General features: G+C 41.7%; 2 protein-coding genes across 2 annotated transcripts in view; one reads left to right on the top strand and one right to left on the bottom strand.

Moving 5' to 3' along the window:
• Positions 1-398: 398 nt before the first annotated feature.
• On the bottom strand, positions 399-3,421 carry LOC124148983 (torsin-4A-like). Its single transcript, XM_046520297.2, has 2 exons — positions 3,301-3,421; positions 399-2,393 (listed from the first exon to the last, which is right to left on the bottom strand). Exon 2 carries the CDS (start codon positions 2,361-2,363, stop codon positions 573-575), a length of 1,791 nt encoding a protein of 596 aa, XP_046376253.2. The 5' UTR covers positions 2,364-2,393; positions 3,301-3,421; the 3' UTR covers positions 399-572.
• Positions 3,422-3,950: 529 nt separating this feature from the next.
• Positions 3,951-21,271, top strand: part of LOC124148982 (tetratricopeptide repeat protein 28-like) — a 44,065-nt gene continuing 26,744 nt past the window's right edge. The window contains exons 1-8 of the mRNA XM_048389181.1: positions 3,951-4,052; positions 6,409-6,588; positions 7,391-7,600; positions 8,897-9,074; positions 10,474-11,975; positions 12,660-13,603; positions 15,653-15,819; positions 17,875-18,093. Of these exons, the coding sequence (XP_048245138.1) occupies positions 6,475-6,588; positions 7,391-7,600; positions 8,897-9,074; positions 10,474-11,975; positions 12,660-13,603; positions 15,653-15,819; positions 17,875-18,093 (3,334 nt within the window). The 5' untranslated portion in view covers positions 3,951-4,052; positions 6,409-6,474. The remainder of the gene's footprint in view (positions 4,053-6,408; positions 6,589-7,390; positions 7,601-8,896; positions 9,075-10,473; positions 11,976-12,659; positions 13,604-15,652; positions 15,820-17,874; positions 18,094-21,271) is intronic.

Genomic DNA, 21,271 nt, shown 5'->3' on the forward strand with positions numbered 1-21,271 from the left:
GGCTTGTTAGTCCAGTCAAAATATAACTCTTTAATTCCAGCTTAGTTTGGCAAGCTTAGTTTGGCAAGGGTCAGCTAATTCCCTTGCCTCGGGAAGATAAGAAAACAGAGACAGGAAGCACGTCTATCTGTAGGGAGAGAAACGACACAATCTACGTTGTCAGAACACCAGCTCAGACTCAGCAGCAGTGAACATGTATCTGACATTCCACCAGCTCTGAGAAGATCACAAAAGCCACAGTAGTGTGTATCACAGAATATAGGTACAGTCTGCGTCTCTTTTGTTTGTTTGTTTGTTGTTTAACACTCAGCAAATATTCCAGCTTTATGACAAGTGTCTGTAAATAGTAGAGTCTGGACCAGACAATCCAGTGATAGATATCATGAGCATCGATCGGGGCAATTGGGATATGATGACATGCATCAACCAAGTCAGCAAGCCTTACCACCCAATCCCGTTAGTCGCCTCTGACATCAAGCATGGGTTGCTGAAGTCCAATTCTAACCAGGATCTTAACAGGCCTCTGCGCTTCTAGTAAATGTAGTCTAAAGCCTGAGTCTAGTTAAAGTTAATTAATTTTCGTCAAAGGCACTGTAAATTAAATCGACTTTGTCAGACACACGTTTGCAACCAGTATGAGAGAATTCTTTCCCTGAATTCAGCTTGAAAAATGACATTTCTTGAACAACATCGACTACAGCCTTTCTGTCCACATTCAGACCTTTTTTAACTATGTCCCTTTTAATACATTGCACAGTATGTTGCTTTTCTAACGGCAAGAAAGGGACTAAGACATCTATCACTTTCTGTGGAACAAATTCTGTGTACCAGAGTGGCTTCTTTGTATGAAACACCTGAGAAAAGTCATCAATAGCAATGTCATGTCTGTGACGACCAGCTGACAGCAATTGAAATACATGCTTGTTAATTTCAGCCCCTTTGGAATTGCTGAGTAAGAGAAATATCACAGGTGTGTCAGTAGCATTTTGATTGACAATCCTGTTGACAGATTCATTCAATCCTTGGAGAACACCATTCGATGCTTTGTCCATTTCATCAAATATCACAAAATTAACGTAACATCGAGTGATGTTTGTTTCAATCCATTCTGGAATTTGTTGAGCATAAACATCGTCTTGGGAGCCGTGAGCAAAATGAAGTGGAACTAATAGCTTGTTTACTGTTGTGTACGAAAAGAAATCAGACACAATTTTACTGACATAATTCTTTCCAACGCCAGTCCATCCATGAATGGATATCACAAGAGGTTTCGGTGCTGATCTTTGGTGAACTTCTTTCAAATATCTGTCAATGAGGTCAGGTATGATCTCTGTTGCAAGATGCTGTCCATACACATTTGACCTCAAATCTGTCTTGAGGTCATTGACATCAAAGTTGGCAAAGGTTGAGCAAGTTGACTGAATCACTTTTAAAGTGTACAATGAAAGACAAACGCCAACAAAGATGTTGAACACTAGGAAGGACTTCAATGTCACTTTATGACTTTTAGATGAAGGATCTGATGTAGTGTGGGGTGTGTGATGGGTTGTTTTTCTTAGCTTGGCAGTGGAAGGTTTGCATAGAGAACGAAGGGGACTGGCACTGTGAGCTTTTTGGACGTTTTCTGAGAGTCTTGGCATTTTTGGCGGAGGCAGTGAAGTGTGTTTGCCCTTTCTATCACTCTTTGGTTCCAGAGACAACCGTTTTGGACTTGATCGTGCCGGTGAGCAGAAAGGCATGCTGTGTCGTTTAGACAGTATGAGACTTTCCGAGTAATATGTTTCCTTTTTATTTTCTCCATTTCCCAAAATTGTATCATGATCAATTAATCCAATATTCATACCAGGTTCTGAATTATCTGTAGATGCTTTTGAGATCAACCCCCCCAAAAAGGAAGCCACTGATCCTGACATGTTCCCTGATGAACATGGATTCATGTTCTGAGCAATGTCTTGGAACCTAGGAATAGAGTTAGTTACCATGGTAACCTGTCTATCATCCTCCCCATCTGAAAAACCTTCCATGCTCTTTTCACTCTCCTTTGGAGATAGCACCTGCTGTGCACGGAATCCAGAGAATGAATTCATAGCAGAAAAGACATTCCTGCATTTACTCCATCTTGATTCTGGAGTTTGTAAGTTTGACTGGAACTGGTCCTCAAATTTGTCTTGAGTTACCATGGCAACGGGTTGAGGGACTAGGGGGTTGTTTGGCTGAGTGTTAGAAGAAACAGGGCTCCTCCTAAAAGCAGTGATGGTGCTGATGTAGGAGACAGCTCTCTGACAAGATTCCCAGCCTGAGTGCTGCATTGGGGAATGTGGAGAGGTGACATCTGGGTCGCTGTCACAGTCCATGGACTCCATGGCGTCCTCAGCCCTCCTGTCAACTCAGGTCTGAAATAATACACTTTGCATAAGAACAAATTCATGCAACAACATGCTGCTGGGGATATATTCTAACCCTAAATATCTACAACCAATCTCATCAAAATTAAATATTTCACTCACATATGACGTCTCTGGGTGAAGATCTGACAACACTTCCATGAGGTTGCGTCAGGTGAACTTTCTGATCAGGCAATCAGCGTCACAGCTTCTAAATTCTCAGTTAGAGAGATATAAGCATTCAAACAGATCAGCATCTGATTTTTGTATTTCAAAACGGAACTTAACGAGAAGTTCCGAATGTAAATAATCAGCACTGCACCTGTTGTTTCCGAGTGCTGTGTCATCTATACCAAAACCTGAGTTCCATTGAGGGAATATTGCCTTCTTTGGTTTTTTTCTATTGCTAAATTCAAAATTTCTGAAATAGGTGGTACAGTAAAAAGGCTGAATGTTTCAGAAAGCCGTAAGATTGGTTAAAAACCCACACATCCTGGTCAAAGTTTGTTCAAGGTTAACTTGATCAGACCTCATATAAAGGTGTTCTCAGATCTTGACACAGTGAGGCCACGAATGATGTTTGAAAGATCAGTGATCATCAATACATTCGACATCAAACAGCGTTGACATCGCTTTTTGACACAATCTCGACCTGGAACAGTGTCATTTGTTTCTGTTTCAGTCATTGGAATGTGAAACTTACCTGAAATTATGAGAACAAGAAGAAGGAAAATTAAACAGCCAAAGACTAATGAATACGTAGATAGAAATGTAGAACAATCGTCGCCTTTTCAATCAGCTGATCATAACATTCAAGACTTCGTATCATACCATATGCTACCAGAGACCATATATCAGGGTCTCTGACACTACCAATAGTAGATAGAGTTCTTGACAGATATGAAAGTTTACGTACGACAATTCTCCAAATGTGAATGTAAGTGTTGGATATACGTGTATGTATTTCATTAGCTCATCATTGCGATAAGCAACACTTTTCAATGTTTCATCACATGCGTTGAAAGTGACGGGAAAATATCATCCAATTAAATGTCGTGACACATTTTCCACGGAAGCCTGTGCTTAACCAATGGAAACTCACGAACAATGATAGGGTAAACATATTTGATAGAAATAATTCACCATCCCTTATAATCGTAAATCGAATAGAAAACAATGTTTAAAAAGTAAGGAAAACAGCCAAATCACAGTCGCCATAAGTACAAAAACAAAAATAACGTTGTTACAGATACGAACCCAGGAACATATATAATCAGTGATCTTAGTTTACAACAAAGAAATGTATATCTTTGGAAAAATCACCCTTTTATTTAACGCTTTAATAAAAACAAAAATTGAAAACAAAAATGTCATATTTCGGTATTCATTTCCCCAAAATCTAGACTTGCCAAACATTATAAACTTGCATTGCTTATTTGATATATTTGTATCAGGCTCTGAAAGACAGAAAATGTAGGCCTCAAAGTCTGGTGTTCGTATAAAGGTTGTGTGCGAAACATAATTCTTTCTTGAGGTAAGTACTGGAACTTGTGTTGTGTATAGAAACGGCGTCAAAATGGCGGACGATGGGCCCATTTTTGACATTTTCTCCAACAAAAGTTCGATTAAAATGAATGTACGGAACTGTCATTACATATGATTCTTCAGGTATTTTTAGGAAACATCTATTGGTTAATTGCAAATGGTATCCATGTCTCAGAAACATCGGTAAATGAAGTGAAATGGTTATTTTCCATGTAACGTTTCAGAACTAAAATAGAAGCAGTGTTTGACCATTTTTTTACGTTTAGTCACTGTACAATCTAGGTGACAAGTAATTAGATATGTTCCTTTTAACCATTTTTTAATACAAATTGAAGCACCTCCGTAAAATACAATTGCTTTTGTTAAACCAGGATCGGTCGCGTCTACTGCGATTTTTTACACTGACACAATCATCACTATGGCATTGAATTGATTAATGATCTAGATTGATGTTGCTTTTTTCAAATATTTATATCTACATTTATGCTATAGTAGGTAAATGGGATATCTATCCACCTGTTTGACCCTTGGCAGCTCTACAACCCTAGCTATATGTACTGCTTTACTATCCAACATTCACATCACAAATCTCTTGTAGGATACTAGTCACAAAGAATGAAAAAAGGAAGAACTTGTTCTTGTTTTCAATCTGATATTTCACTGGTCTGTTTTGACTTACAGTGGTATGTTTGACCGACGACATCTGTAAATAATCGAGTCTGTACCAGACAATACAGTGATTGACATCACGAACATCGATCAACGCAAATGGAATGTGATGACATGCATCACCTAAGTCAGCCAGCCTGACCTCTTAATTTTGTTATACGCCTCTTACGACAAGCATAGTCGCCTTTCACAGCAAGCATGTGGGCAGTGGGGTAGCCTATTGGCTAAAGCGTTCGCTTGTCACGCCGAAGACCCGGGTTTGATTCCCCAAATGGGTACAATATGTGAAGCTCAATTCTGGTGTCCCCCGCCATGATGTTGCTTGAAAATTGCTAAAAGTGGCGTAAAACCATACTCACTCACTATGTATGGAACATCTTTAAATACTGTTTTCTCTTTATAGAGCTTTGATGCCAAAAAACCCTTTCAAACCTACCCATCTGTGTATCATTTCTTTGTGGTACTATCACATGCTGCACTGGAGTAACTGTGTTGCAGATTGGAGTCCTCATTACACATTCTTGTCATAGCAGCCAGCTTTCCATCTTAGATATGTCCAGGGCTAGCATTTATGTACATCTGCACTTACCCCTGGATCTATTCCTGTGGTTCGTGCAATCTCAAATTACCTGCCCTTGACTTTCATGAGCCAACTTTACTTGCTGTGCTACTTAGACTAACAGACCAATCAGAATGTGAGTTACAAACCCGCCTCAATGTAGGGTTGGTGATATCAACAACATGGCGGCCAGTCCCATTGATTACGATAGAGTTTGCAAGTAATTCAGAGTTTGCAAATAATTCACCATTGAAAATTGCCTGACACACAAAACAAAAGTCTAAAACATATGTTTTATTGAAAGGATATCTTCATGTACATTAAAACGGATTGCAGCAGATCCCTTACCCGTTTCCTTTTTCATTATTTTGATGTTTGATTGTCATACATATATTGTTGCACATACTTTCATCCACTCGGTATCCTGGCTCAGATTCAGTTATTTACAGGCCGGGCTGATATTGCAGGAGTTTTAATTATTGACTGCTGCGTAAAATGACATTCACTCGCTGTCTCATAAAAATTTCTTGATAAAATATTTTTACTTATTTTTGTCAATATCACTTTCTATATCATGGTAGTTTTTAGATAGGCCAGACAAATCAGTGGTCATCAATGTATATGGGCCAGGTCACTCATTTAATCAACCAATCCACATTTAGTTGGCGCTTATGGCAAGCATAAGGTAGTTTATCATACCTCCATGTCAGAATGATGAGATATGATTGGTCCAAGTGGTCTTGATTAAATACGATGTATCCCACCTTGGAGGGAAATAAAGTTCTTAGTTGGGGAATAAATCCCTTGTACCCCGCCATGAGCAAGTCAAGCTGCACGTGGATTTCTGAGAGGCAGAATAAATCCCTTTTACCCGACTTTCAAGCAAAAAGCCACATGCTTTTTCTGAGTCTTAAAAGTCACGTGACAAGTTAACCACAGCTCATTCAAACAGCTGTTCTCTATTAATTTTTAATTTCAAATAATTTGTTTTAAGTTTTTTACAGTGTCATATTAAAACATGTTGGTAAGATGCATTGGTTGTAGCAGTATCACAAGGGGTACAAGTGTTTTTTTGTGTCCCTCGTTAGGTTTCATACCACTCGCCTCTAGCACAGGGTATAAAACCCAACGCAGGATGCATAAAACCACATGTACCCCGATGATACTGTTACAACTTACAGTGGGCATGTTCTGAGTTTGAATCCCTGGCATCAATGTATCTAGATTAATCAGTATATGTTTGTATTTCAGGTAGGTGGTACTGTGAAATCAATGCAGTAAGACATACAAGCGATGCAGTGACGCCCTGATTGCACTATGGAGCTGCGACTACCAACCACACACTTCAGTTCACCTCTACTAGGGAGTTACAGCTTGCCCAGTCTTGCTGAAGGCAGTGAAGCTATCAGCGAGGCAGAGGAAATCCACGAGGTAGGACCCCAAAGATATGTTTCCAGTGTCAAAACAATCTCATTAAAATCAGATCATAGTTCTCGCTATCGCTAAACAAAGATCTGAGGACATCAGAACGACCTTTCATCCGACCAATCAAAGCGTCGCTTACCAGATCATGGAAGTGACAGTCAGAATGTGTTTTCTACACATGCAACCTGGAAAACGTTAACACAGGGTATTTAGAACGACAGTTACAGCCCTTACGACTGATTCCGTCAAAGTTATCATCTATCTCTCGCTTCCGTAGAATAAACATTTAAACAGAGGATGCGTTGCACAGTACATGGGAAGCACTGCCATACAATCGCAACCATATATTAGACATTCTGGAATGTTCATTTGTTCAGTTTTCAAATTTTTAATCGAGAACTGTGTCAACATATTTTTCAAGCGTAGTCTGAAATGGAAATCGCTAGGTTGAAACGAGTGCCATAAAAAGCCCGAGAAAGCTGCTTACTAATTGGCTGATGTCGACTTTTTGTTAGTCGTTTCAGTGGTCGGTCAAACTTTGCGAAAGCTCGTTCTGACGTGACCTGTAATGGGATGTCCTCCGATCTTTGTTTAGCGGCAGCGAGAACTTAGATCTGATTTTAATGAGATTGGTATCAAAACTGACCTTAATATGAAGCCCCGCATCTTTTTTCTATGCTTTTTTCAATTGCACCAAAGTTATCATCAGCATGGTATCGTCAATTTCAATTGACTCATTTTAGTGAAAGTGAAAAGAAAATAAGATCCAAAAGTCAATGTTTAATTGGAACATGATTTTTTTTCACAGGTGAAGTCCCTTCAAGAAAAAGGTAACAAGGCCGCGAGGGCCAAAGACAACTCTAAAGCCTTGAGGTACTTCAGTGAGGCACTGGACATTGACCAGGGCAATGTGGGTGTCCTGCATGACCGCTCCCTGGTCCTGCTGCAGATGGGCAGGTACAACGAGGCCAGGGTGGATGCGGAGGCGGTCATCATGATGAGTCCCGGGTACTCACAGGTGGGTCTGATAGTGTTGACTCCTGATGTAGTGAGTCCATTTGGACGTCACAATCTTATACTTTGTGCGACCTTTTTCAGTTTTGTGAACACTCTCGTGAAATATGTTTCTTAAATGTTAGCATTGGATGAGGGAAATAAACTTACTAGACTTATCAAACTGTGGGTCCACTTGACTGCACAAATGTGAGTCATTCAGATATTCTGATTTAAGTAATTACACGTTATCATTTGGAGATCACCATTTACTTCCTTTATTTAAAAAAACAAACTCACACTAAGTTTTTTCATGTATGTCCAATGAAGGACTTATTTTAGGATTGGCAGAGACAGGTTGTCAGAGAGGCCTACATTTCCATTTTGGCAGGATCATGATGATATTTCAAAATAAATTCCGTGAATAGTGAAATTTATCACTCATTTTGTAAAACATATCGCCAGTAACACAGTGTAGTTACTGTCTTTGCTAATACCAGTTAAAAATCAATTAATAATCACTTGTTTTTGTTGCGAACATTTACAGATTTTAATGTATTTTGGGGATAAAAGTCTCTGCAAAAGATGCCATGCAGTCAATTGTACTAACAGTGATTACTAATCTTTTGTAAAATTACCCCAAAATATCTAATTCAATTGCCACAGTTGGGGATGGCTTCTCTGAATTATTCCTATATCTAGCAGTAGTTTTAATGGGCTCTATAACATGGTAGTCTTACGAGGAAGGAGGGCGTGGTTTAGAATAAGCTGTCTACTCTGTAATCTGTAAGTATTGACTAGGTACTGCTGGTTACAGTGATGGATGTACCAGGTTACAGAGATTGACCAAGCTGTGTGTACCTGGTTACAGAGATTGACCAAGCTGTGTGTACCTGGTTACAGAGATTGACCAAGCTGTGTGTACCTGGTTACAGAGATTGACCAAGCTGTGTGTACCTGGTTACAGAGATTGACCAAGCTGTGTGTACCTGGTTACAGAGATTGACCAAGCTGTGTGTACCTGGTTACAGAGATTGACCAAGCTGTGTGTACCTGGTTACAGAGATTGACCAAGCTGTGTGTACCTGGTTACAGAGATTGACCAAGCTGTATGTACCTGGTTACAGAGATTGACCAAGCTGTGTGTACCTGGTTACAGAGATTGACCAAGCTGTATGTACCTGGTTACAGTGATTTATGTAGATGTATGTCATCAAGTCATGATTTTTACATTGATATTTGCTCGTGCTATCAACCACTGGTTTCTCAATTACAGCCAATACTCAGAGCTAATTACTCGCATGTTTATTTTGTGTTGCAGGGACATCATGTTCTCGGGCTCTGTCTTCAGCAGCTCAACCAGAATAAGGAAGCTCTCATTTCCTTCCTTACTGCTCTTGACCTTGACCTTGACGATGCTGACAGACTGACCAATCACATTGCATCTGTAGCTTCTCACCTGTGTGATATGCCAACAGAGTTCAGAAAAAGTCTTAAAGGTTGGTTTATGAACCAAGCAAAATGGATGGGTATTGGAGGTTTAAAGTGTATCCCAATAGTTTACGATGCACAAGGCCGTATTACCGGAAACATTTCGAAGTTATTTGGCAAGTGTGTGACATTCAACTCAGGATAAAAATCGCTAACTGAAATCACCTGATATACAGAGCATTAATAAATGATATTGTGATACGTATCGTGGCAAGAATGAACCTCACTTTACCTATATACTGGAAATACTGCTCACCCTTACCTTTTGAACCGTAAAGATCCGGGGTAGAATAGGTCTTCAGCAACCCATGCTTGCCATAAGAGGTGACTATGCTTGTCGTAAGAGGCGACTAACAGGATCGGGTGGTCAGGCTCGCTGACTTGGTTGATGCATGTCATTGTATCCCAATTGCGTGGATTGATGCACATGATGTCAATCACTGGATTGTCTGGTCCAGACTTGACTATTTACAGACCGCCGTCATATAGCTGGAATATTGCTAAATGTGGCGTTAAACAAAAAACAAACAAACACCCTTACCTTTCAATTTTGTTCAAGCAGTGCAGGGTTTCAGACCAGTCTTATGTTTTAGGACATTGACTGATTGTCGTTCAGTATGTCCAATATCTTTCCCTCACTTATTCATTCACTTATTCATAGCTGGAATATTGCTGATTGCTGCGTAAATCAACATTCCTTCACAGGGCACGATTTAGCTCCATAAGATAGCTTCGCGATAAATCATGAAGAGCTATGTAGAACGAAGCATGGTTTATTCACGATAAAACATTGTTCTACCATGACGTCATTTCTGGAGATACAAATATGCGCTCGCAACTTGATGACGTCATATATTGGACGACGATATTTTTGAGAGTCAAGTTAGTTGTTCCCCATAGATTTAGCAGGGCAACGTAGATAAACGCAATGGCCAAACTATCGCATCCAAAAGTGGGAGAGCTATGACAATCGGTATTAGAGATGCTGTTCATAATAGTGATAATTATAACACATGCACCAGTGCAACCTGTTATTAAAAAGTGCAACCTAATATTTACATACACATGCACCAAGTTGCCATCACAACTTTTCATATTTCGGTGTCCCCCTTACACTTCCACACACACTCAATACCTCTGAACTTATTTTAGATTGTAAGTCAATAACCCCTTTTTGATGTGTAATTTGTCTTTCTCTCTCGTCAAAATGTGAGTACTTCAAGATTATGTGGACGTGTTTCAACTTTGATAAATTCATGGGTACAGGGTGCAACCAGGTTTTGTCTCATGGTCTTGTGCAACAAGGTTTTCATGTCAACATGCACCTAGTGCAAGTTTAATTAAGCTCCTTACATTGAGCCCTACTTCACACATTCACCCACCATACACAATAATATGTGGTTTCAGGCATGGACGCCTACAAGAAACTCAGTGAAGTTGGGGTATGCCTCTTCCAGAGCAAGAAGTTTGATTTGTGTATCCGAATTCTCGAAGCGGCTCAGAAGTTTCAGACAAACCAGAAAGGAATTACGATGAAAATACTTCTGACGATGGCAAACGCTCACACAAGTCTTCGTCAGAGGGACCAGGCCATAGGTCTGTACCTAGAGTGCCTCTCAATGGCTGTTGCCACCCATGACCAGTTGTATCAGACCAAGTCATTGGTCAATGTGGCCACCTTGTATCTAGAGAACGGGGACACCTACCAAGCCATAATATACTATGAGAAACTACTGCATCTGAAAGCTGAGCTCCTCACAGAGGTGGGACACTGTGAAAACTTGCCTGACTTTTGGACGAAGGAGCTGCAGTGTGGGCTGCATCTGAATCTCAGCATCGCGTACAAGTCAATCGGGAATATGCACTCTGCAGTTTATCACGCACAAAAGTATAACGGTTTCATGAAAGAGTTTGGTTTCTCAGGAAGAACTTTGGCCGAATCACATCACAACACAGGGATGCTAAGTGAGATTTTGGGAAATTATCAAGAAGCTCTTGAACAGTATCAACTCTATATGAACCTGTCAAAGAAAAACGGAAACAGGAAAGGCATTGCACAGGCATATGGGTGCATGGGGACTGTGTATGCTGCTTTGAGGAACTGGACGCTGAGTATAACATACCATGAACAGTACATCAAGATGGCAGCCAAATTTGGCGACAAGCGTATGCTTGCTATCGCAAATGAGATGCTGGCTGATTCTTACATGCTGAAAGAAGATTATGATTCTGCCGTGAAGCATTATGAGGCAATGCTGAAGGCATGTGCTCGGACTGACAGTCGGACAAAGTCTACAGGTCTGTGTAAGCTCGGCAATGCATATCGAGCACAGTCTAAGAAGCAGTATAGCTTGTATTTTTACGAACAAGCCTATGACATTGCAAAGGATTATGGGTACACAGACATCCAGACAATGGCTGAATACAACATCGCTTGCATTCAGCAGGCGTCAACACAGATGCAAGACATCGAACAGGCCTTGAAATATTTCCTAAAACTTATCCCCTTCTATGAAACCAAAATCAGAGAACATGTGGACGAGGGTACTCACAGGCCGGCTGGGTATGACGAACAGCTGTTGGAGTGTTATGATGGTGTCCAGTCTGTGTTAAGCAAACTTGGGAACAAGGAGGAGTGTCTTCAGTTTGCCGAGGGATATAGAAAGCGGACTATCACCCAGTTGCCCAATTTTACATCCACTTTAGGGCAGACTATTCCCAGTACGCTTGCCTTGCGTGATGTGTGGACTGTTGAGAGGATGAATCGCGCTGTCAGTCAGCAGAACGGGACTGTTATGTACTATTCGCTACTGGATTCATCCCTGTTGCTATGGGTACTGCAGCCAGCCAGGGGATTGGTCAGGTTCTATTCTGGGAGAGCAGGAAAGGATATGTCAATGCGAGATCAGGTATGGGTTTTGCTATTCTGATACTGTAAGGCAAAAAAAAGCAAAGAACTGGCTCTCAGGCAATGGCTTTGGCGACCCGGCTTGTTTTTTGTTTTTGTTGGTTGTTCAAGCTAGTATATAACCAAATTTTATTTACAGTAATTTTGGCAAAATCATGTTGTTCTTATTGTAGCTTTTAACTGCTGGGGTCATGTGCTCAAGATACGCAATATATTCAGAATTTTTTTAAAAATGGAAATAAAAATGAAACGTGCAGCAGACTTTATAATAATGTGGGCAGTGCCTGAGAACCAAGACTATTTTATTTTATTTATTTAAAAAAGAAATTATGCGAGAGTGAAATTTAGGAGGATAATGCTGTTTTTTCCAGGGCTGCCAATCCATGAGATCTTTGCAATAATATACATACCTAATGTCTGGGTTTATGGATTCTATAGTTTACTCATTTGCAAATATAATGTTATAAATCATCACCAGGGGTTCACCAGACGCAAATTGTGCATCCTATATGCATACCACTTGATACAGTCTAGGTTTAGTTATTTAGATGCTGCCATATCATCCATAGAGCTGGAATATTGCTAAGTGCAGTGTTAAACATGATAATTATTTGATATAATCAATATGTTATCTTATTGTTATCATTTGGTTGATGATGCCCTGTTATCGAATGATTGATTTCAGATCCAGAGTTTGATTGATGAAGTGCTGTCAGAATATGACAAGGAGAACCTCGTCAATGAATGTGAAAACAAATCTCTCCCGCTTCCAGATGCGGACTTAAAAAATGTCCGCAGGACGAACATGAAACTAGCCAAAAAATCACCCACTTCCGACACCACAGATACATCCCAAACGTTGGAAAATGACAATTTTACACCGAAAGCCAAGAAATCAGCACAGAGGCAGCTGTACAATATCCTGTTTGCTCCAGTAGAGGACATTCTCTCCAGCCTGGATACCATGAGCCACTTGCTGATAGTTCCGGATAAGGAACTGTGTCACTGTCCGTTCGGAATCCTTCAGGACTGGAATGCCAGGTATGTGATGGATCGGTTCCGGATCACATTTCTTCCCTGTCTGCTCCTACTGGACAAAGTACTCCGGAACGAGATGGACCATCTCCGGCACCAGGACCAACTAGAGTTTGACCGCTCCCAGTGCCGGAAAGGAGGCACAAACAAAGTGATGGCAATGCAGAAGAGAGAGAGCTTGTTTTCCGAAATCATCACACCATCGGATCTCAGCATGTCAAGTCTGGAGAGAGTCAATCTTAAGCATGTCTCCAATCCTAGACTGTACACGTCAGGGGTTTTGAGAACCCCCGACAAGGGAAGGAACTCTCAGGTAGCTTTGAGCAGGGAGGCAACTTTTCAGTCCCAGCTTTCCAGGGCAGATAGCAAGAGGGGTGAGGCTGGTCCTGGGGGTGTATCCTCAGGACTTGCCCAAGCCGTTGGTCGACCGGTGTCACCAGAGAAGATGCTGAGCACCCAGACATACACCACCCTGACGACACGGACATCCACCGAGACGGACATCACGACGTCAAGTCAGATGGTGACGCTGTATCAGCAGATCAGCAGCAAGGAGAGATGTGTGGTGTACGGATGCCCGGAAATTCTGGACAGGTGAGTAACGGAGTTCTACAGGGGAAACTGTTCCCAGGCAAGGAATACTTTCAAAGATTGTTGATGTGTGGTATGGTATACACGGTTCCAAAGATACATACTAATGTATACTAAGCTTTCATACATTTGGAAGCTTCATAGGTGATTGAAGGAACGTACCGGGTATTATCAAACAAACAACTGATTTCTAAATAAAAACTGCCAAATCACGAAATGCACCCCTTCCTTTCCCAAAGAGCTGTGTCTGGGCTTGTATAGTTCGGTTAGGGGCTCGTTTTTCAAAATTTGCCTGGAAAAGCCCTTGAATTTGCTTTTAGCATTGGAAATCCCTTTAATTTCCTCTTTAGGCTTTGAAAATTGAAAAAGAATCCTTAACCACACTTTCATTCTATGATCACGTGACATAGGACACCCAACAGGACAAAATGGCTACAGGCAACTGATTGTTGAGGATATCATGGTGACTTGGTGACATGGTGACATGTATCAGAAGTTTACATCCCCTGATTGCCATGTGGTTACTCACACAGAATGAGAATCGTGAACAGAATGGAGGCCATTTTGTCAGGATAGCATGTCCTGTGTCACATGATTAGCAACAATAAGAATCATGGGGGTTCTTGCTGAGCGTAATCTGAACTGGTTCAGTTTTTGTGAGGTTTGAGTCACTCATAATTGTTAAAAGACTTTAAACTAAGATTCTTGCCTACCCAGATGAATGCATTTTCAAGAAAATTCTGTAGTTTTATATAATTGGAATTTATAAGTATTACGATTTTTGCATGTTTGGTGTCTCAAAATGTCATCAAAATCCTTGTGGCAAGTGAAAGGTATATGTACTCTTTGCTCTGGCTCCATCCTCCCCAGGGAAGGGAGTTAACTCTTAAAGTCCAGTTTCCACTTGTGCCTAACTAGGCTGAAATTCTGGGCTTGATCTTAGCTCCACCAATGGCTATTACGAGTTATGTCCCTTCTATGTCCCTCCTATTGACTAATCAGATTCCACCTCTCATATAATTTGCATTTGCTTCAAACAATATGTTGGCACCCAGTAAAGATGATCTGATTGATAATCAAAATCTATATTGTAATAAAATGGTCTGACTTTGCAAAGTGCATCACATCACGTGAGCACCTTGATTATAAACATAAAAAGATTTGCAAAATATCTGTTGATGCCCGGTTGTCGGTACAACATGCTTTGCAAATCCTGCAATAGCCTGATATCAGTATGGCAGTTAATGTGATTATGATGATTGGACTATGCATAAACTTGTTAGCTCAGCCAAATTATGACTCCAAAATTCCAGCCTATTTCGGCAAGGGTGGAAACTAGACTTTTATGTATAGGATAAAACATGTCCTAGGGTTGTTATGATATTTAAAACCCGCATCCTGAGGGATTTTCCGAGGGAAAGGGTTTTAAATATCATAACAACCCGAGGGGAAGTGTTTTATCTCACTTATAAACCGAAAAAAGAAACTTTAAACAACATTTATCAACATTTTTATGATTCGAACATACTTTCCATGAACCTTAGGAAACGGGCGTAAAATATCTGTTGTTGGCGTACGACATTCTAAAAAGCAGTGCAGCTTATCAACACCTCTGTAGCCTTGTGGTCCACTCACTGGGCTACAGATATGAAGGTTGCGAGTTCGATCCTCGGGAATATAAAGAAAACATTTGTCATTTGATTTTACATTTCATGTTACAATCTGAACGGAAGTTATATTAATAAAATACCCAGGACATTATATAAAATCCCTGGGATATTATAGGAAATATGACTTGAATATCCTATAAAATCCCAGGGACATTACAACGTCCCTGTTTATTAGATTTAACCCGAACCCGACTGGAGAACAATAGGATGATGTCACTGGAGGTTTATAAAGTCAGTTAACTCCTTTGCCCCTAGAAGATGACCTGGCTCCAGTGAATGTTTCTAACCAATTTCAACACCTGCTTTTTCAATCTGCCCCCCCCCCCCTCTCACACACACCTTGTTTCCTCCCATCACTGATACCTGGGTGTTGTGTGTTCAGCGTGGAGCTCCGAGGTCAACCCTGGAGACCAAGGTGTGACCTTGACAACATGACGAAGGCGTTGCACAAAGTAGCTGAGTGTCTTGACGTCAACCCAGTGGTCAGCACTGAAGCTACCAAGCACAGCCTGCTGCAGGATCTGCAGAAAGCCACCATTGTCCATATAGGTGAGGAGCATCAAGGGATTTACGGTTGCATGTATTTGTATTCCCCTGTATGTAATATGGAGGGATTTAGTAATCAGCTTGTCTGATCGTCTGTAATCATTTTTTGTCCGGAGCATATCTCTAAAACTAATAGGTATTCTTTCATGAAACTTTACACACAATGACCAGCGTGTCAGCTGGTGCCTTTTGGTATTATGGGATTATTAGAGTTTCTATTCTTCTGTTTCCACGGCAACAAGTTTGACTTCGACTATGGTCCTACCACAAGATTGTCTGGATTGCTGTTCACCAGTGATGGGAACTAGGAAGGAAATGCTTAGTGTAAACATTTATATCTCTATTGCAATTAAGCTGCAGTATGTAAGTTTAATGTGAAAGGTGAGCTTCAGTAACTATTGAGATCTAGAGTTGGTAATGCAGCAGATTACAGCATAAGCCATGGACCAGACCAGACCAGACATCCACTAACTCACATCTTTGCCACAAAGGATCTGACATAGAAATACAAAGCTCTGAGTCCCAGCTCGGTATTGTTTTGATAGCTCAGTAACTACTCTTGTACATGGACAGACAGATCACTCTTGTAGGACTTGCTGTAACAATCAGATGATTTGTTCTTTCAAATCCGTCGGGGCTCAGAGGATTTGTCATCTTCTCATGACAGTTGTTTAGAATTTGAAACCAAAGGTATTCCTTTACCACCTTTTGACCATTCTATCATTGTGTAATTACAGTGTTGATACCTTCTGGACAGTGTAATATTTCTCCATTTACTATGATGTATATCTTGGAAACATAAACCAGTCTTCTTTTGAGAAGTGACGTTACCAACTCCACCTCTCTCATCAATAAGCACAGAATTCCTGGGCTTATGAGTGTAATTTGATTGGATGGTTATTTTTAGCATCACATATTTCGAAGTCATAATAGAATGGTGATATATTACATTTACAGTGCTCCAGATAGATGCCGTATCGGTGTATCGTATGGATGAAAACTACTCAATTATAGACGGATTGCAAATTACAACCTTATCAAATACATGGGCTTACAATACTATGCTCTCATAATTAATTGTTACGTAACAAAATCCGAATGTACAACACTAGGTCTTTGAATGATGGGTTCGCAAAGTGTGCTGATGAATTTCCAAGCAAAGAGGCCTTCAAATTCATGTAGATATGGTCAACAAATAGTCATACACATTTTGAACGACCTGATAAACAATGAACTGGTGAGCAGGACAGGTACAAAGCATTGCAATGTGTATATAACTATTTTAGCATACGAGTACTCAACAATTTTACAAACAAGCAGTACGGTAACTCTTGGTTTAACCAAATATGTCTGGAACTCATTCTGATAGTCACCAGTACCATACTCAATTGAACAATTATCTGGAGCACTACATTTAATTATTGAGGATGCTACTACTATTTAGTATGGAAGCCTTTTAGGGCCATTTGTTATTTTAATTTTTTTCGATACTATCTTTCAATTTATAATTTATTATAATTTCAAGAAACTAAGTTGAAATTTCAAGATAGTATCTTGAACTTTCAAGATAGTATCTTGAAATTTCAACTTAGTATCTTGAAATTTCAACTTCTATATCTTGAAATTTCAACTTAGTATCTTGAACTTTCAAGATAGTATCTTGAAATTTCAACTTAGTATCTTGAAATTTCAAGATACTATTGAAAAAAAAAAAAAAAAAATGGCCCTAAAAGGCTTCCGTAATTTATCCTGCTTCAAGACACACAGATATGTAAGTTTTTGTTTTTTTAAACTTTAGTTTTGTAAGCAACAAATGGGATTTTGCATAGAACAAAGCCTCCAATACTTCGTATGAATTAAATGGGGATTAGATGGCCACGAGAGCTGCTGTGTATTGGTGTTGCATTTTTTGTACACCAGAAAATGCAATTCATTACTGAAACATGGCTGACTGTATATATATTGTATGTTATTAATGCTAGTGAGGGACTCACATTGTTTTCATTTTTGTTTCATGTTTTTATTATTACCATAACTTTCAGCATATTAATTTTGCAGCAACATTCGGATGTTGGAGAGAGAACCTGCTCGTCCTGACGCCCAACAAGGACCGTCTGGAGGGAGGAGTAGCCACGGAGAGGTCGTACATTGTGTCCCCAGAAGACATCCATAACTTGAAGATGTGTGCTCAACTGGTGGTCCTGAACTGTGGCTACAACCCATGGAGAAGGGAGTATATCCACAGCTTCAGTCTGCCAGCGAGCTTCTTGGCTGCAGGTACCAGACATTCACTGTTGGTCGTATGGTTCATCATTGTAATTCTGATACTGTGACTCATAAAATGAAATGTAAGTCACCAGATTAATGCGAGTGTCGACTATGTGTCATGAAATTAATGCCAGTATCCCTGCCTTTGTACCATGAAAAGTAATTAGAAAACATCAGTATGAATTGTTTTGCTTGTAATTATAACATTATTTGACAAGGTTACCAAGAACAAAAACACTGTCAAAACTTCTTGATCATCTTATGTGAAGAAACTGACCAGCACTGTCTAAATAACATTGTTTACGGTGAGCTTTGTGAGGTATGTCATTGTTTTCACCCATGTGCAGTGAAGCCGTCACGACATTACACTCCAATATGGCCTGATATAATGTGTCAGTTTATTAATGTCATCTATGGACTCCTGCATTTTTTCACATTAATTTCATGATTTGTAGTATTCTGCCTCATTCTGAAAGAATAGAAGATTTGACTTGAAGAGTAAACAATGAATATTCCGAGTCTCAGCTTTTATTTATCTAGTAAAAATCATAAGTATCAGAGGAGTATGTTTATAATCAATGACAACTTTATGTTGTTAAAATCCTTATTGCATTTAATTACATTAAGTAATACGTTACCACTGTTATACCGAGGCTGTTGTCTCCCACAACTGCTGCTATAGCGAAATCTACCACAGAGATCTCAATTACCTCATGCAGCACGTGCGTAGCCACCTAGCTGCCATGTGACACCCTTCACTCTTGTCTCTTCGCTTGCTCTAGCAAGACGTACAATAAACTGCTCAAGCGTTCCTGTTTCTCCGACCAATCGGTGATATTTATTACTGTTTAATCTCTCTAATAAACTGTGCCTTTACGGGTCTTTTGCTGTAACTACGCTTGGAAATATTTTTCCCGCCAAAAGGAAATATTTTTCCCGCCCTTTTTTTCTATATACTTGCGGGGTGTCTCGTCTGCACGTTGCGTCTTACGTTCCCCTGTTCTAGTATATCTTGGGGTTTTTACATCACTTATTCCTCTATATGTTATATGTGTATGTTCTATATTCGCATTGCTCGTTTATTTTCTTGTGAAAATACTCGTTTGTGACTATTTGTGGTGCGTGTGTTGTAACCATGTTTTGCTCTTTGTTCATAGTACAAACAAAATGTCTGACATGGATGTTTCGCTGTCCTCCACCCCCTCTACCCCCGCAACCAGGAGCTACGGGGTGTGCCGCAAGCGAGCGCTACCGGCTGTATGTGCAGTCTGTTTCCACCCCTGTGGTGGCCGGCTCGTCCGGTCGGGGTCCCCTTGCGGGTACCACCACTAGGCTGCGGCGGATCCCTTGGCGGCCCGTGGGCTGTCCGGGGATTCCGTCGCTGCATTACTTGCAAAACTTGTGGACTCCAAGCTGGCGGCCTTATATCAGGATACGCTGCTGGCTGTTCTGTCCCCGGCCACTTTGGTGGCCGCGGGGTCCACCGGTACGGCGGCGGCTCCCGTGGTCACCGGTCCTTCCCCCGAACCGTTGCTCCAGCTATCGGTTAAGGACCGCGTGGCCATGGTTTATGACCTCTTTGAGGACATGCCATGGCCCCGGCCGGTACCGCGGGGAATCCACGGCTCTGTGGGTTCCTCCGAGGTATACGATGAGTCTTCCGACACGGCTTTCCCCGCATCAACCTTGCTGCACGGTATCAAGACTTCCTTGGAGAACGCCTTCGCTGGGGCCTCCGGTCGGGGTCTCCCGTTGCCTCCGACGTCGTGGAGAAAGGGTTTATTCCCGGGACATGACCTTGCCTTTCCCGAGGCTGGTCCTACCGCGGAGGCCCATGTTGAGCGGTTGGGTGTCCGTGCCCCACCGGCTGCTACGGTAACGCAAGCTACCTTGCACCAGCTGGACGCCCTCGCTCGGCACTCCATGCTTGCCATGTCTCACAGAGACACTTACTTGGCTGCAGCGGCCAGTCTGGTCGAAGGTTCTCCCACGGACCGTGACCAGCGCATTTACAACTGCCTGCTCAGTTTAAATGCTTCCCTGGAGTACGTTGCCGAGGACTCTCGGCACACACTTGCTCTTGTTGGGTCCCTGCACAGGCGCCTGGGTGCCGCTCCTAACTGGGGCTCGGGGCTGTGGTGCGTAGACGAACTAGGTCTTCACATCAATTGTCTCGAGTTCAAGGCAGTGATAAACGCAGTCAATCACTGGAAGCATCGTCTCGTCGACGCCCGGCTCATGCTGGCGACCGGCAACACGACGGTAGTGTCCTATGGGAACAAACTGGGGGGAACCCACAGTCACTCGCTACTCGATCTCACGTTCGAGTTTTACGCTCTGGTGGACAGTGCCAGGTACGCGCCCGTCACATCCCAGGTGTGCTGAACGTACTGGCCGACACTCTATCGAGGCCTCGGGATCCGAGCCCCACAGAGTGGATGCTCAACCCAGTAGTATTTCAGTGGCTGTGCGAACGTTTGGGTCGTCCGATGGTCGACCTGTTCGCAGCCGGGTTCAACAATCAACTCCCGTTGTTTGTATCACCAGTCCCGGGCCCGAGGGCCTTCGATCACGATGCTCTCGCGTTAGACTGGACGGGCATGGACGCTTATGCTTACCCACCGACGGCGTTGATACCACTCATTCTAAGCCGGCTCCAAGGAGTTCGCTGTCGAATGTTACTGATCGCGCCCATGTGGCAGAACAGATCGTGGTATCCCGACTTGCTGACCCAGGTCACGCAGTCGCCACTCCCACTGCCTGTGAGACCGGATCTCCTGATCCACCCTCACACCCGTCAGCTTCATCCAAACGCAGGGCAGTTCAATCTGCACGCGTGATGTTGTCAACGAGCGTCTGAGGAGTAAAGGTTTTTCTCGTCGGGCGTCGTGGGCATACGTTAGTATGCATCGTGATTCTACCCAGAAGGTGTATAATGCACGTTGGGTTATTTTCACGAAGTGGTGTTGTAAACATCACATTCATTCGCCAGATAAGGTATCTGTGCAGGATATTGCTCGTTTCATGTCTCACTTACGAGAGACCCGGAAACTCTCCGGGGGTTCCATTGCCAACTATGTCTCTTCCGTTGCTACGGTAGGGGACGTTGCTATGGGTACCAGTCTCTCATAAGAGCCGGTGATTCGGGGTATTATCAAGGGTTTCAAACAGCAAGATCTTCAGAAAG

Source organism: Haliotis rufescens, unplaced genomic scaffold (assembly GCF_023055435.1).
Source record: "Haliotis rufescens isolate VD_foot unplaced genomic scaffold, xgHalRufe1.0.p SCAF_8, whole genome shotgun sequence".
NCBI classification, from domain to species: Eukaryota; Metazoa; Mollusca; class Gastropoda; order Lepetellida; family Haliotidae; genus Haliotis; species Haliotis rufescens.